Genomic DNA, 16,599 nt, shown 5'->3' with positions numbered 1-16,599 from the left:
AAACAAGAATTTACAGAATTTTCACAGCCTTTTAGCTCGGCCATACGGTCACGTAGAAACGTGATTCATGGCTCATTTTTTTAGACAAACTAATTTTTTTTGGTTGGATGTTTAGTTTTGGGTTTATCTTCGTCAGAAGTAGGTGTGTGCAGGGCCGAAATCCACGTCGAGTGTCGGAAACTGAAAAATAACTTTTTTTTTTTTTTTGCAAACAACTCACCCGACCGAGGTTCACAGCACAGGTCGCATGCCCATCAAAATTTCCGCAGGAATTTTCGCTTTTATTTTTATTATGATAAATTTGTCTCTTTATATTGAATATATAATAATAACAATTGGGTTTGATTTTGTATAGCACTTTTCAAGGCACCCCAAAAGTTTCTAAATGAAGTGAAGTCAATATTCATTCACACACTGAGGTAACCTACATCTGTAGTCACAGCTGCCTTGGTGGAGTCTGGTGGAAATGTGTGTGGGATGCACTGGAGGCAAGTTGAGTGAATTAGGGGATTTTTTTTCTTAGCATCATCAGTGCGGCAGTGATTCAGTATATTCACAATAAGTATGTAAACATCAACAATAATAATTAATAAAATAATATTTTTTTTGCACTCACTTTGACGCCAACCTCCGAAGTTCTAGCAAACATAACAGTCAGCACTTGTAAAACAACTGAACCATTTGTTCAACACCTTGCCTTGTGTATCATTTTGTATTATTTTGTATATTTCCATTTGGTGACAAGATATACTGTTTACCAAAAAAAAAAACAATAAAACCAGACTATGTCAACAGAGAGTCTTTAGTGCTACTGGACACGGCCTCCATTATTTGGCGATGCAACAGTTCCCCTCATTCATCCACGTGTCCTTTATAGACCGTTCATGTGTGCCAATAAACCTGCAGGGTGATCATGTGAGTGGATGTGACTTGGCCTTAATAGCTAATTCTTCCCTTAAAGGAAAAGTGCTCTTTTGGGGGAATTTTGCCATCCGTCATCCAGAATCCTTATGTGAGACTTGAACATGCATGTTTTTCTCTTTTCTGTGAGTTAAAAAGATATAAAAACAGATAAAAAAAGGAAGCAATAAAGGGACGAAGCCTCTAAAAAGCACCAACCATACTCCATTTACATACATAATATTACCTGCATATTAACCGACCTACAGCAACCTTGTTATTATTGAGTAAGGACCTCAGACAATGCACAACGATGAGGCAGTCATGATGTGCTATATATATCACTATATTGACACTTACTATGGTACCCATTATGTCATTGGATGGTCATATCACCTCGTACTTCGGTACGAGGTGCATTATTAAAAAAAACAAAAAAAACAAAAAAACCTTAAACTGTATTATGGAAAGCAGGAAGTGAACAAATGTAACAGTTACTGATTGTAAAAGTACAAAATGGAGGGGTAGGATTTAATTAGCTTTGCTTCTTGAATGTGAGTGTGAATGGTTGTTTGTCTATACGTATGTGCCCTGTGATTGGCTGACCACCAGTCCAGGGTGTACCCCGCCTCACGCCCGAAGACAGCTGGGATAGGCTCCAGCACCCCCGCGACCCTCGTGAGGATAAGCGGTAAAAAATGAATGAATGAATATTCCACACTTTTTTTATATCACCTCGTACTTCGGTATGAGGTACATTATTTAAAAAAAAACAAAACAAAACCTTAAACTGTATTATGGAAAGCAGGAATTGAACAAATGTAACAGTTGTTGATTGTAAAAGTACCAGATGGAGGGGTAGGATTTAAAAAAATAAAAATAAAAATAAATAAATAAATTAAAAATTAAAAAAAAAACCAAAATGAAACCTTAAACTGTATTATGGAAAGCAGGAAGTGAACAAATGTAACAGTTGTTGATTGTAAAAGTAACAGATGGAGGGGTAGGATAAAAAAAAAAATTAAACTGTATTATGGAAAACAGGAAGTGAACAAATGTAACAGTGATTCATTGTAAAAGTACCAGATGGAGGGGTAGGATTTCAAAAAAAACGCCCAAAAATTAAAACAAAATAAAAAAAAACAAAAAAAACCTTAAACTGTATTATGGAAAGCAGGAAGTGAACAAATGTAACAGTTATTGATTGTAAAAGTACCAGATGGAGGGGTAGGATAAAAAATAAATAAATAAATAAATAAATAAATAAAATAAAAAAATTTAACTGTATTATGGAAAACAGGAAGTGAACAAATGTAACAGTGATTGATTGTAAAAGTACCAGATGGAGGGGTAGGATTTCCAAAAAAAACCCAAAAATTAAAACAAAATTAAAAAAAAAAAAAAAAAAAACCTTAAACTGTATTATGGAAAGCAGGAAGTGAACAAATGTAACAGTTACTGATTGTAAAAGTACAAGATGAAGGGGTAGATTTTAATAAGCTTTGTTTCTTCCTACTCCTTTTGGACATGTGGAACTGTGAACTGATTATGTGATGCATTCAATTGTAATCTGATGCATGTTCAAATGAAATAAAACCATTACCATTACCATTACCATTATTATTGACATTCACAGAAGTGCTTTATTGGGGGGAGTGACACTTCGCCACAAAACACAAGATAGCTACAAAAATTAACATCATCCAAGAAATAATTTGACACTGAACAAAGCAAAATTTGTTCTGTGCCAAAAATCACTCCATACTCTTGAAATGAGGGATTTCAAGAAACAGTACAAATAATTGACGCTTTATTGTCATTGTAGTCACGACCATCCATCCATTTTCTGTCCTTCTGTTCTCATTTATATGTAATAAAATAGAATAATTGCATTAAATTGTTGATATTGTTGTATTGTTTTAAAATTGTTGATTGATTAAAAAAAAAAAAATATATATATATATATATATATATATATTCTTCTGTGTGTTGTTGTGATTCTAATCATGATCAGCAAATTAAAGAAAAAATCACAAAATCCTTCAACAAATGTTGTTTTTTTTTTTTTCAAATAAAAAGCATTGGTATCAGTATCAGTATCGCTACTACTGGTCTTACATTTACTCAGTATTGGATTGATACCAAAATTAACAGTATTGCCCGCTCCTACTATGAAGCTTAAAAAAGCATTTAAAATAAAATATTAGCACATAAAAGACATAACAGATATAACAATGAGCATAATAAATTATATTAGTTAATAATTAGCTTCCTGCCAAAGAAGAAGCCGAGTATTGATCATCGCTGGCTGAAGGCGATAAAGTGCTTGCTTGCGATGCAATTTAAATTAGAAGAACGTCTCCATTATCAGGCGTCCCAAGATGACCTGATCTGAGGCCTGAGGATCCTCATCTGTGAAGAAAGACAAGACGCATGATGACTTGATGACATGATGACGCCAAGAACTCATCTAGTTTGTCTCACTGACCGGTTGACTAGATGGGGGGTCTCTGCCAGGAAGGCCATTGCCGACTGAATGGGGGTATACATCGTCATAAAATTCGGTGTCGGGTTGGAGGGACGCTCCATCCAGCCTGTGCATTCTCATAGCTGGGCCGGACTCTCTGTGGTCGGCATGCTGTCGAGTCGGGGGCTGAGGCGGTCCGGAGTGTCTGTAATCCCTCGAGGGGTCTCTGGTGACATCTCGGGCTTCATACTGGAACGACGGGTTGATGTGTCCTGAAAGAAGGAGATGTGAGCGTGAATGGTTGTTTGTCTATATGTGCCCTGTGATTGGCTCGCGACCAGTCCAGGGTGTACCCCGCCCAAAGACAGCTGGGATAGGCTCCAGCATACCCGAGGAAAAGCGGATAAGCGGCATAGAAAATGGATGGATTAGTGCCTACAATTCCACAATAAATGATCAGAGCCATTGTTCAGGACATTGCGCTCTCTTATTAGCTGTTAGCATGCTAATGTTAGCATTGCTAGCATGCTAACATTAGTATACTAGCATTTTTGCTATTTTCATGGGTGGACACATATATAAACACCACTATCAAGCTCGGAAATTATAATGCTAATGTTAGCATTGCTAGCATGCTAATGTTAGTATACTAGCATTTTTGCTATTTTCATGGGTGGACACATATATAAACACCACTATCAAGCTCGTTATTATAATGCTAATGTTAGCATTTTAGCATTGCTAGCATGCTAATATTAGCATAGTAGCCTTTTTAGCCATTTTCATGGATAACCACTTCATGGATAAACACTTCACATTATAATGTTTGATGTTAGCATGCTAACATTAGCATAGTAGCATTTTTTGTCAATTTTCATAAAAATAACTTAAGCAGACACATAGTGCTATCATGGTAGGTGCTAGCAGGCTAATGTTAGCATGTTAGCCTTACAAGGTAATTATCCTAACAAGGTAAGCACTTCTATAAACACTTATATAATTATGCTAGGTGATACACATATATAAACACCACTATCAAGCTCAGTATTATAATGCCAATGTTAGCATTTTAGCATTGCTGGCATGCTAATATTAGCATAGTAGCCTTTTAAACAATTTTCATGGGTAAACACTTCACACTATAATGCTTGATGTTAGCATGCTAACATTAGCATAGTCGCATTTTTTGTCAATTTTCATAAAAATAACTTAAGCAGACACATAGTGCTATCATGCTAGGTGCTAGCAGGCTAATGTTAGCATGTTAGCCTTACAAGGTCATTATCCTAACAAGGTAAGCACTTCTATAAACACTTATATAAATACGTATATATATAATATAATGATGCTAGGTGTTAGCATTGTGAGCATTCTTTTGAGTCATTTAGAACACAGTGGATGGGGACTTGATGAGCTAGTTGACAGACAGCTTGTCAACATAAACTTGCATATAAATGCAGATATGGCATGCAAACACATGCTTACCTGCGTTGTAGGTGCCCGTGGAGAGTTTGTCGGATCGGGACCACTCGTAATCGTCGTTGAACCACTTGTTCACCTGCTTCTGTTTAATGTCTTTTTTCCTGCAGTCAGTCATTGATTAAATATTTGCCCACACTTGTTCAAGCAGAGCGTTTTGACAATAACAAAGTGAAACGTACTTGGTTTGCCTTTGCTTGTTGATGACCAGGTACGCAGTCAACCCCGCCACAGACACCAGAAGACACGCCAGAGTGACCGTCAAACCGGCGTAAAAGGCCGTCCGTTGGATTGGCAAACGGCAGTCAATGTCCAAATACCAAGTGGAACTCAAATTAGGACACCTGAAAACCACACATCGACAACAACGTCCAGTAAATGTTCTAATCGCCACTCAAGTCCGTGTCTGATTGCGTCTGCGCTCTGCTGACTGTACTCACTCGCAAACACTCCCAACATTCCTGAAAACTTTACACCTTCCTCCGCTGTAGCAGATTTTATGATCCTTACGTCGAGTATCACATCGGGTGAGACACAAGACCGTGTTGTTGAACTTCACGCCCTTGTAGAGTATCGCGAGATCAAAATCGTTTACGTAGGAGCTGCATAACACTGCAGGAGAAAAGCAAGAAAAGACAATGAGAGATGCTCGATTTTACCGATGTCCGATATTGTCTAGCTCATCATGACGAAAAACCGATATTGGCAGCAGCTCTTCCCTCAATTGTGTAATGCTTCTTTTAAATCGACACTAAATCGAGTGATGAGTTCTGTTAATTTTTTTTGTCATCATTTTGTTGTATTGTTGAAAATGTTACATTGTTGATATTGTAATAGCTGTTATTTATATACTGTATTGTTATATAGTCATCCCTCGTTAATTGTGGTTAATTGGTTGCCAGGCACCATTGCGATAAATGAATTATTATTTTGTAGTTAGAGCATACAGTATGTTTATGACATTCTAAATATGTTTTTTTTTAACATTGTTAAAGCCCTGTAGACATAAAATAACACCACTACACACTTTTACACTCTTATTATAGATTATTTACTGAATTCATTCTGTTCAAACAAAAGGATATGATTATATTCATTTGTCATTGTCTTATATTTTTGCATTTAGAGATTGTTCGATTTACAAATTAAAGGCAAAACCACAAAAATCAATCGATAATCTGAAAAAATAATCAATAAAACTCATGTATTTAGGTACCTCAATACCAAAATTTCACTCCACCCAACTGATAATAGCAAGGCTAAATATACTTACTGTCCAAATCCGCATTTGTTGCAACCACCGCGGGCGACTCTGTAACGTTGTAAGGACAATCTGCAAACCACAGGTCAGAAATGATGCTTTGTACACAAGTGAATAGTATGTATGTAGTAGGATGTGCTATGTACTAAGATGTCCTACTTTGTTCGCAGGTAACAAGTCCATTTGCAGCCAAGGTAACACGTTCCACACTACTGTTGTATGCAGCATCGGTATTAGCGTTGTTTGGGATCTGAACCACGACATTGTGTACGACGTTGATTCTGAAACGCAAAAGTCAGCAGAATATTAGCCGTGAGCGGCCATGTTGGTGTTCAGTCCAAGTGTCTAAAGTGTCTGTTTATTAGTAGAGTTCACTGTTCACTGTGCAACTTTTGCTCTCTTGTTGTCATTATAATAATTACTTTACTAATCCCTTTTGGGATTCCCTCAGGGAAATTGGCATCTCCACTGCTCCATGTGTAGCACTGTTTCATAAATAAATAGGTAAGATAAAATATAAAAACATAATAAAAAACAATATAAAAATAAATAATAATAATAAAGTCAATAAATAATAGTAACAACAATCAAAGTGAATAAATAAATAGGTAAGATAAAATATAAAACCATAATAAAAACAATATAAAAACAAATAATAAATAATACTAATTAAGTAAATAAATAATAGTAACAGTAATCAAAGTAAATAAATAAATAGGTAAGATAAAATATAAAAACATAATAAAAACAAATAACAAATAATAGTAATAAATAATAATAGTAACAGTCATCAAACTAAATAAATAAATAGGTAAGATAAAATATAAAAACATAATAAAAACAAATAACAAATAATAGTAATAAATAATAATAGTAACAGTCATCAAACTAAATAAATAAATAGGTAAGATAAAATATAAAAACATAATAAAAACAATATAAAAACAAATAATAAATAATACTAATAAAGTAAATAAATAATAGTAACAGTAATCAAAGTAAATAAATAAATAGGTAAGATAAAATATAAAAACATAATAAAAACAAATAACAAATAATAGTAATAAATAATAATAGTAACAGTCATCAAACTAAATAAATAAATAGGTAAGATAAAAAAAACATAATAAAAACAATATAAAAACAAATAATAATAAATAATAACAATAAAGTCAATAAATAATAGTAACAGTAATCAAAGTAAATAAATAAATAGGTAAAATAAAATATAAAAACATAATAAAAACAATATAAAAACAATATAAAAACAAATAATAAATAATAATAATAAATAATAATAATAAAGTCAATAAATAATAGTAACAGTAATCAAAGTAAATAAATAAGTAGGTAAGATAAAATATAATAAACATAATAAAAACAATATAAAAACAAATAATAAATAATAATAATAAAGTCAATAAATAATAGTAACAGTAATCAAAGTAAATAAATAAATAGGTAAGATAAAATATAAAAACATAATGAAAACAATATAAAAACAAATAATAAATAATAATAATAAAGTCAATAAATAATAGTAACAGTAATCTAAGTAAATAAATAAATAGGAAAGATAAAATATAAAAACATAATAAAAACAATATAAAAACAAATAAAAGATAGACACCATAGATGTATAGACATGTACATGTATGTACCATAGATGTGAATTTAGCAGTGATGATTTTATCATATCTTTTAAAAAGGAAGTTCAATCGTTAAATTCATACTTTTGTGCATACATGTGTGTGTGTGTGTTCTCCACTTACCTTTTTGCTCTTGGTGTGTGGATGGCTGGGCTGTTAGCTGGTAATCTCATCTGCAATAAAGATAATAGCATTTGTTATCACTCAATATCTAACTTGAAAGCCAGGGAGTGAGTGCTTTACCTTTGCTACACTGGAGACCGAGCGTCTTGCCAAACTCCTGGCGGATATTTGGCTGTGAGAAACAAGGAAAAGGAAAATCTAACTGGTGCGTGCAAACATTCTAAAATTGAATTCGGGTCTCCTCGCTGTGAGGCCTGCATGCTAACCACTCAACCGCCGTGCAGCCCCTGATTAGCAACTTTCATTCATTCATTTTCTACCGCTTTTTCCTCACAAGGGTCGCTGGGGGTTGCTGGAGCCTATCCCAGCTGTCTTCAGGCGAGAGGCGGGGAACTGGTGGCCAGCCAATCACAGGGCACATATAGACAAACAACCATTCACACTCACATTCATACCTATGGACAATTTGGAGTCGCCATTTAACCTAGCATGTTTTTCAAATGTAGGAGGAAACCAGGCAGAGAAGCCACCTGTGGAATTGAACTCGGGTGTCCTCGCTGTGAGGCCTACATGCTAACCACTCATCCGGCGTGCAGCCCCTGATTAGCAACTTAGAAAATAGTAAAATTATAATCTAGTAGTAAGTAAAAATCTAGTAAAATTATCGAACAAAATGTAGTTTGGGGGGCGGCACGGCGGACTAGTGGTTAGCACGCAGAGACAAGGGTTCAATTCCACCCTCAGCCATTCCTGTGTGCGTGAGTTTTCTCCGGGTACTCCGGTTTCCTCCCACATTCCAAAAACATGCTAGGTTAATTGGCGACTTCAAATTGTCCATAGGTATGAATGTGAGTGTGAATGGTTGTTTGTCTATATGTGCCCTGTGATTGGCTGGCGACCAGTCCGGGGTGTACCCCGCCTCTCGCCCGAAGACAGCTGGGATAGGCTCCAGCACTCCCCCGCGACCCTCGTGAGGATAAGCGGTAGAAAATGAATGAATGAATGAATGTAGTTTGGGGCGTCAATCAAAAAAGTCTACATCACATATGACATCATACTCACCTCACATTTGTTACCACAACTTTTTGAAAGTTGATCTTATTTCCTCGGTAAAAGTCTTCCATCTGAAAGAGTAACAAGATGTAGGATGTTGAAGACCAGCACAAGCTGATATTGTGTTGGAATGGAATGGACGACTTGTACCTTCTGGGTAAAGTTCCTGACAAAGTCTTTGTAATCATTTGAGTTTACGTTGTCATAGTTGTCGTTGTACTCCTCGTTGATCACCATTTCAACCTCAATTGCCCTGTCAAGTTGCTCTGCAAAAAGAAGGTGACATATTAGCAAGGCGATAATATCATAACAATTCAACATTCTCCACTGCCAAGTACCTGGTTCAAGAGTTACAACCGTCTCGCAGTACGTTCCAGCAAACCCATTGAGGCATATGCAGACGCTTCCTGTGAACGTTCCACCGTTCTGACAAGGGAAAGGTTCTATGGTTGCTGTTGGTTCTACGGTGGATTGTGACATTGTGGGACCGGTGGAGGGTTCCACAGAGGACGTTGACAAAGGAGGTTGGGTAGATAATGATGTGCTATCCGCGGGTTTGGATGTGACTGTACTTTCTGGATTGGTGGTTTCTGGGACATTGGTGGTCCCAGCAGGTTCAGAGGTTTCCGGTGTTCCTGTGTTAATATCAACAGTCGTTTCAGGGTGTCCAGTTGTCTCACCAACGTCAGGTGTTACTGTACTTTCTGGATTAGTTGTTTCTGGGACATTGGTGGTCCCAGCAGGTTCAGAGGTTTCCGGTGTTCCTGTGTTAGTATCAACAGTTGTTTCAGGGTGTCCAGTTGTCTCACCAACCTCAGGTGTTATTGTACTTTCTGGATTGGTGGTTTCAGGGACATTGGTGGTCTCAGCAGGTTCAGATGTCTCTGGTGTTCCTGTGTTAATATCAACAGTCGTTTCAGGGTGTCCAGTTGTCTCACCAACGTCAGGTGTTACTGTACTTTCTGGATTGGTTGTTTCTGGGACATTGGTGGTCCCAGCAGGTTCAGAGGTTTCCGGTGTTCCTGTGTTAATATCAACAGTGGTTTCAGGGTGTCCAGTTGTCTCACCGACCTCAGGTGTTACTGTACTTTCTGGATTAGTTGTTTCTGGGACAATGGTGGTCCCAGCAGGTTCAGAGGTTTCCGGTGTTCCTGTGTTAGTATCAACAGTTGTTTCAGGGTGTCCAGTTGTCTCACCAACCTCAGGTGTTATTGTACTTTCTGGATTGGTGGTTTCAGGGACATTGGTGGTCTCAGCAGGTTCAGATGTCTCTGGTGTTCCTGTGTTAATATCAACAGTCGTTTCAGGGTGTCCAGTTGTCTCACCAACGTCAGGTGTTACTGTACTTTCTGGATTGGTTGTTTCTGGGACATTGGTGGTCCCAGCAGGTTCAGAGGTTTCCGGTGTTCCTGTGTTAATATCAACAGTGGTTTCAGGGTGTCCAGTTGTCTCACCGACCTCAGATGTTACTGTACTTTCTGGATTGGTGGTTTCGGGGACATTGGTGGTCTCAGCAGGTTCAGAGGTCTCTGGTGTTCCTGTGTTAATATCAACAGTCGTTTCAGGAAGTCCTGTTGTCTCACCGACCTCAGGTGTTACTGTACTTTCTGGATTAGTTGTTTCTGGGACAATGGTGGTCTCACCAGGTTGAGAGGTCTCTGGTGTTCCTGTGTTAATGTCAACAGTTGTTTCAGGGTGTCCAGTTGTCTCACCAACGTCAGGTGTTACTGTACTTTCTGGATTGGTTGTTTCTGGGACATTGGTGGTCCCAGCAGGTTCAGAGGTTTCCGGTGTTCCTGTGTTAATATCAACAGTTGTTTCAGGGTGTCCAGTTGTCTCACCAACCTCAGGTGTTATTGTACTTTCTGGATTGGTGGTTTCAGGGACATTGGTGGTCTCAGCAGGTTCAGATGTCTCTGGTGTTCCTGTGTTAATGTCAACAGTTGTTTCAGGGTGTCCAGTTGTTTCACCAACCTCAGGTGTTACTGTACTTTCTGGATTAGTTGTTTCTGGGACATTGGTGGTCTCAGCAGGTTCAGATGTCTCTGGTGTTCCTGTGTTAATGTCAACAGTCGTTTCAGGAAGTCCTGTTGTCTCACCGACCTCAGGTGTTACTGTATTTTCTGGATTAGTTGTTTCTGGGACATTGGTGGTCTCAGCAGGTTCAGAGGTTTCCGGTGTTCCTGTGTTAAGGTCAACAGTCGTTTCAGGAAGTCCTGTTGTCTCACCGACCTCAGGTGTTACTGTACTTTCTGGATTGGTGGTTTCGGGGATATTGGTGGTCTCAGCAGGTTCAGATGTCTCTGGTGTTCCTGTGTTAATATCAACAGTCGTTTCAGGGTGTTCTGTTGTCTCACCGACCTCAGGTGTGACTGTACTTTCTGGATTAGTTGTTTCTGGGACAATGGTGGTCCCAGCAGGTTCAGAGGTTTCCGGTGTTCCTGTGTTAATATCAACAGTTGTTTCAGGGAGTCCAGTTGTCTCACCAATCTCAGGTGTTACTGTACTTTCTGGATTAGTTGTTTCTGGGACAATAGTGGTCTCAGCAGGTTCAGATGTCTCTGGTGTTCCTGTGTTAATATCAACAGTCGTTTCAGGAAGTCCTGTTGTCTCACCGACCTCAGGTGTGACTGTACTTTCTGCATTAGTTGTTTCTGGGACAATAGTGGTCTCAGCAGGTTCAGAGGTTTCCGGTGTTCCTGTGTTAATATCAACAGTTGTTTCAGGGAGTCCTGTTGTCTCACCGACCTCAGGTGTTAGTGTACTTTCTGGATTGGTGGTTTCTGGGACATTGGTGGTCTCAGCAGGTTGAGATGTCTCTGGTGTTCCTGTGTTAAGGTCAACAGTTGTTTCAGGGTGTCCAGTTGTCTCACCAACCTCAGGTGTTATTGTACTTTCTGGATTAGTTGTTTCTGGGACATTGGTGGTCTCAGCAGGTTCAGAGGTTTCCGGTGTTCCTGTGTTAATGTCAACAGTTGTTTCAGGGTGTCCAGTTGTCTCACCAACCTCAGGTGTTATTGTACTTTCTGGATTGGTGGTTTCTGGGACATTGGTGGTCTCACCAGGTTCAGATGTCTCTGGTGTTCCTGTGTTAATATCAAGAGTCGTTTCAGGGTGTTCTGTTGTCTCACCGACCTCAGGTGTTACTGTACTTTCTGGATTGGTGGTTTCGGGGACATTGGTGGTCTCAGCAGGTTGAGAGGTCTCTGGTGTTCCTGTGTTAATATCAACAGTTGTTTCAGGAAGTCCTGTTGTCTCACCAACCTCAGGTGTTACTGTACTTTCTGGATTGGTGGTTTCTGGGACATCTGTGGTCTCAGCAGGTTCAGATGTCTCTGGTGTTCCTGTGTTAATATCAACAGTCGTTTCAGGGAGTCCAGTTGTCTCACCAACCTCAGGTGTCACCGTACTTTCTGGATTAGTTGTTTCTGGGACATTGGTGGTCTCAGCAGGATCAGAGGTCTCTGGTGTTCCTGTGTTAAGGTCAACAGTTGTTTCAGGGAGTCCAGTTGTCTCACCAACCTCAGGTGTCACCGTACTTTCTGGATTAGTTGTTTCTGGGACATTGGTGGTCTCAGCAGGATCAGAGGTCTCAGGTGTTCCTGTGTTAATATCATTGGTTGCTTCAGGGAGTCCAGTTGTCTCACCAACCTCAGGTGTCACCGTACTTTCTGGATTGGTGGTTTCTGGGACATCTGTGGTTTCAGCAGGATCAGAGGTCTCTGGGGTTCCTGTGTTAATATCAGCTGTCGCTTCAGGGTGTCCAGTTGTCCCACCGACCTCAGGTGTCACCGTACTTTCTGGATTGGTGGTTTCTGGGACATCAGTGGTCTCAGGAGGATCAGAGGTCTCAGGTGTTCCTGTGTTAATATCATTGGTTACTTCAGGGAGTCCAGTTGTCTCACCAACCTCAGGTGTCACCGTACTTTCTGGATTGGTGGTTTCTGGGACATCAGTGGTCTCAGCAGGAGCAGAGGTCTCTGGAGTTCCTGTGTCAATATCAACAGTTGTTTCAGGGAGTCCAGTTGTCTGACCAACCTCGGGTGTTTCTGGGACATCAGTGGTCTCAGCTGGATCAGAGGTTTCAGGTGTTCCTGTGTTAATATCAGCTGTCGCTTCAGGGTGTCCAGTTGTCTCACCAACCTCAGATGTTACCGTACTTTCTGGATTGGTGATTTCTGGGACATCAGTGGTCTCAGCAGGATCAGAGGTCTCTGGGGTTCCTGTGTTAATATCATTGGTTGCTTCAGTGAGTCCAGTTGTCTCACCAACCTCATGTGTCACCGTACTTTCTGGATTGGTGGTTTCTGGGACATCAGTGGTCTCAGCTGGATCAGAGGTTTCAGGTGTTCCTGTGTTAATATCATCGGTCGCTTCAGGAAGGCCAGTTGTCTCACCATACTCAGGTGTTACCGTACTTTCTAGAGGTGTGTTTTTTTCTGGATTGGTGGTTTTTGGGACATCGGTGGTCTGAGCAGCATCAGGACCTAGAAGCAGAACACAGCTGTGGATTTTGGAGGCTGAAGTATTGCATAACTTTGTATTCATGGTATGCATGGCGAACGAGTGGTTAGCGCGCAGGCCTCACAGCAAGGAGACCGGAGTTCAATTCCCCCCCTCGGCAATCTCAGTGTGGAGTTTGCATGTTCTCCCCGTGCATGAGTGGGTTTTCTCCGGGGTACTCCGGTTTCCTCCCACATTCCAAAAACATGCTAGGTTAATTAGCGACTCCAGGTATGAATGTGAGTGTGAATGGTTGTTTGTCTATATGTGCGATATGTGCTACATATGTGTGAGGATAAGCGGTAGAAAATGAATGAATAAAGATTTGATTTTGGTCCTTGTCAGTACTTCAACAAAAAATGGCAACTGTTTGAGATCCTCCTCGTAGGAACTTTGACCCACTAATCTGTGGGAGTGTTGGGAAAGACAAAATAATGGAACTTTTCCGTGCTGATAAACCAACGCTTCCTGAATGGGATGTGGTCTATAAAAGGGTGATTTAAAGGTTTCCATACTGAAAACCTGCATATGGTATTGGATAAACCAAAATAAACATTTTAATAGGCTGGTTGGCTCTTGATGGGTCCACATCATAGATATTATGGGATTCAAACAGGACAGGGAGTGTCCGTAAGAGGCAAAGATCAACTCTTTGTCACATGCTACGAAAAAAATACTGAGTCACATTTGTTTTTTCTTTGAATGTCTCAAAAAATTACATTTCCATTATATAAATATTTAATCTTTAACTTCATTATTCATTAATTTTTATGTTTTATGTATCAAGTGTTGGCCAAAATTTTCAAAATTGGCCACAGTGACTTATGATCAACTTTTCAGCTTTAAAGGAATAACTCAGAATTGATTAATAAATAATAAGTATTGTGTGTGATTTAACCAAATTTAGAGCAAAACACGCCTCTATAATAAAACTAACCATGATAGGATCACAATAGAGACATAAAAAATATAAAATATTCCTGTGGTTATTGTGATTTTGATTAGTCTTTCCTGGATAAAAATAATAATAAATAAATAGACTTAGGATATGATTATGATATTATAATTTTGAAAGGAACGGTATTTATTTAATAGGGATAGGCACACTATATACATTTTACAATAGGTGGCGCTTGTTTTTATTAACACTAATACATTCATTTAAAATGACAGAACTTTATAACATTACATACATTTAACTTCTATAGAACTCGGCAATTGTGTGTTTGACTACACTTATGAGGACTTAAGATTGTCTTCAGGTCTTCGCCGTGTATAAAAACTGATTTTTCATATCAGATGGCATTGGACGTTGCTCCATTATTTGTACAAATTTATTCCAGATGACAATTCCACAATACAAGAACAACAACCGTGTACTTACCATTGGCAGAACACAGGCCGACGACAAGAGCAGTAATGATGAGGATGTATGAAGCTGACGCCATGAGCGCATTACATCCCAATCACCTGTGATGAGTGACACAAATCCAGATGTTTGATGACTGATGTGAGCGCCACTGACTCGGGGTAAGAGATTGTCTGCTTTCCCGCCCCCCCACCCAGAGTAAAGGTGTGGAAAAAACAACGTCACTGATAGCAGACCTGACGACGATAAGAAGCAGGATGTACGTATACACGAAGGGCTTTGAACTATGCCCTCGCTCACCTGGACAGCATATCAGCCAGGTGGTAAAAAAAAAAAAAAAAAATCCAAGCAACAGTCAACAATGTATTTCAATCTTGTATTGAAGATACTGCAGATGCCAAAATGTGGCCATTTTAGATTTAAACACATTTATAGCATTCAATGTTATCAGGTTATATGTATCAACCGCACTGTGAGGCCTATTGTTAAAAAAAATGCTAATGGTTTAGTTCAGCTAAACCATTAGCAACATTACCAACCATTTTTTTCCGTTTTTTTTTTACATACTGGACACAAGGATTGGGTCTACCTTTATTTTTTTTTTTTCATTTGTTTATATATACTGTAGTACAGGGGTCTCAAACTAAAAATAAAACTTCAAAAAAAACGCATTTATTAAAAACTGGAAAAAAAAATCAATAAAAAAAACTATTTTCAATGCTTTTGCTATACCCTACAATTTTTCAGTACTTTGGTTCCGGTTTTCCACACCAAAATATCTGATAAAACATTCCACTGTTCTCAAATATCTTAATTTTTTTTTTCTATACACAAAATAAGATAAAAATACATAAAGAAATTAAGAATAAAGACAATAAATCAATCAATCAGTAATAAATAAGTAAAATAATAATAAAACAGCAAATAAGAACAATGTAAGAAACCACATACAGTTGGTAGAGAAATTATTTTTTTCAGATTCAAATGTACAGTATTAACAGTTATTTAACCTTTAACCTTTAATGAAACTTAATAATTTTACCCAATTAGCAAGTTAGCATCGTTAGCATCGTAACTTTAACAACATGTTTATCTTGACGTGTATTTTCCGTTTTTATTCCAAATCATTTCCTGCATTTATTTGTACCCCAGCGTCATAAGCCTTTAGCTTCATTGCTAATCCAAAGCAAAACAGGGCGGGGTAACAGGGTAGGGTAACAGTATGGACGGGGCAAAATCATGTGTCCGGTGTGCACACAGCTTTTTCAACATTAGACTTTGGTATCAAGGTGAGGGCCTCAAAGTAGCGTCTCGCGGGCCGCATTTGGCCCGTGGGCCGCAAGTTTGAGACCCTTGCTGTAGTGTGTGTTTCGGTATACTGTATTTAAGACAAAGCATTATGCATTATTAGTATCAACTTTACACTCGCCTTTTTGCTCCATGTTTCCATTTTTGCTGAGTTCTTTTAGTTTTCATAAATAAAAACGTGAACCCGAATGTGACATCAGCAGCTGAATCACCATATTTTTTTTCTGTCACTTCGTCATGGCAAAAAGTTTCAAAAGGCGCTTGTCATAAAGCAGTAAAACTATTGCACACGTCACCTCGGGCCTTTGGTGTTAATATAAACAAGCACTCCCATTTAATTGCACTTAGGTCCCTTCTTCCTTACTGACATCAAGGAATGTACAGTTAAAATAAGATTACTGATTACAGATGTAATTGAATGTAACAGAGTGTAGTACGCTATGGAGGAGAAAGTCCACCATGACGGTGAGCAAGGGTAGGCGAACAA

General features: G+C 38.5%; 1 protein-coding gene across 1 annotated transcript; it reads right to left on the bottom strand.

Moving 5' to 3' along the window:
• Window positions 1-2,913: 2,913 nt before the first annotated feature.
• Window positions 2,914-14,929, bottom strand: muc3a (mucin 3A, cell surface associated). The gene is made up of 13 exons (XM_058065874.1): window positions 14,820-14,929; window positions 9,271-13,419; window positions 9,083-9,198; window positions 8,942-9,003; window positions 8,000-8,051; window positions 7,880-7,929; window positions 6,267-6,388; window positions 6,120-6,179; window positions 5,287-5,458; window positions 5,029-5,190; window positions 4,853-4,950; window positions 3,389-3,639; window positions 2,914-3,312 (listed from the first exon to the last, which is right to left on the bottom strand). Exons 1-13 carry the CDS (start codon window positions 14,881-14,883, stop codon window positions 3,268-3,270), a joined length of 5,403 nt encoding a protein of 1,800 aa, XP_057921857.1. The 5' UTR covers window positions 14,884-14,929; the 3' UTR covers window positions 2,914-3,267.
• Window positions 14,930-16,599: the final 1,670 nt, after the last annotated feature.

Source organism: Doryrhamphus excisus, chromosome 3 (genome assembly GCF_030265055.1).
Source record: "Doryrhamphus excisus isolate RoL2022-K1 chromosome 3, RoL_Dexc_1.0, whole genome shotgun sequence".
In the NCBI taxonomy this organism is placed as follows: Eukaryota; Metazoa; Chordata; class Actinopteri; order Syngnathiformes; family Syngnathidae; genus Doryrhamphus; species Doryrhamphus excisus.
This window is presented reverse-complemented; position numbering and strand designations above follow the sequence as displayed.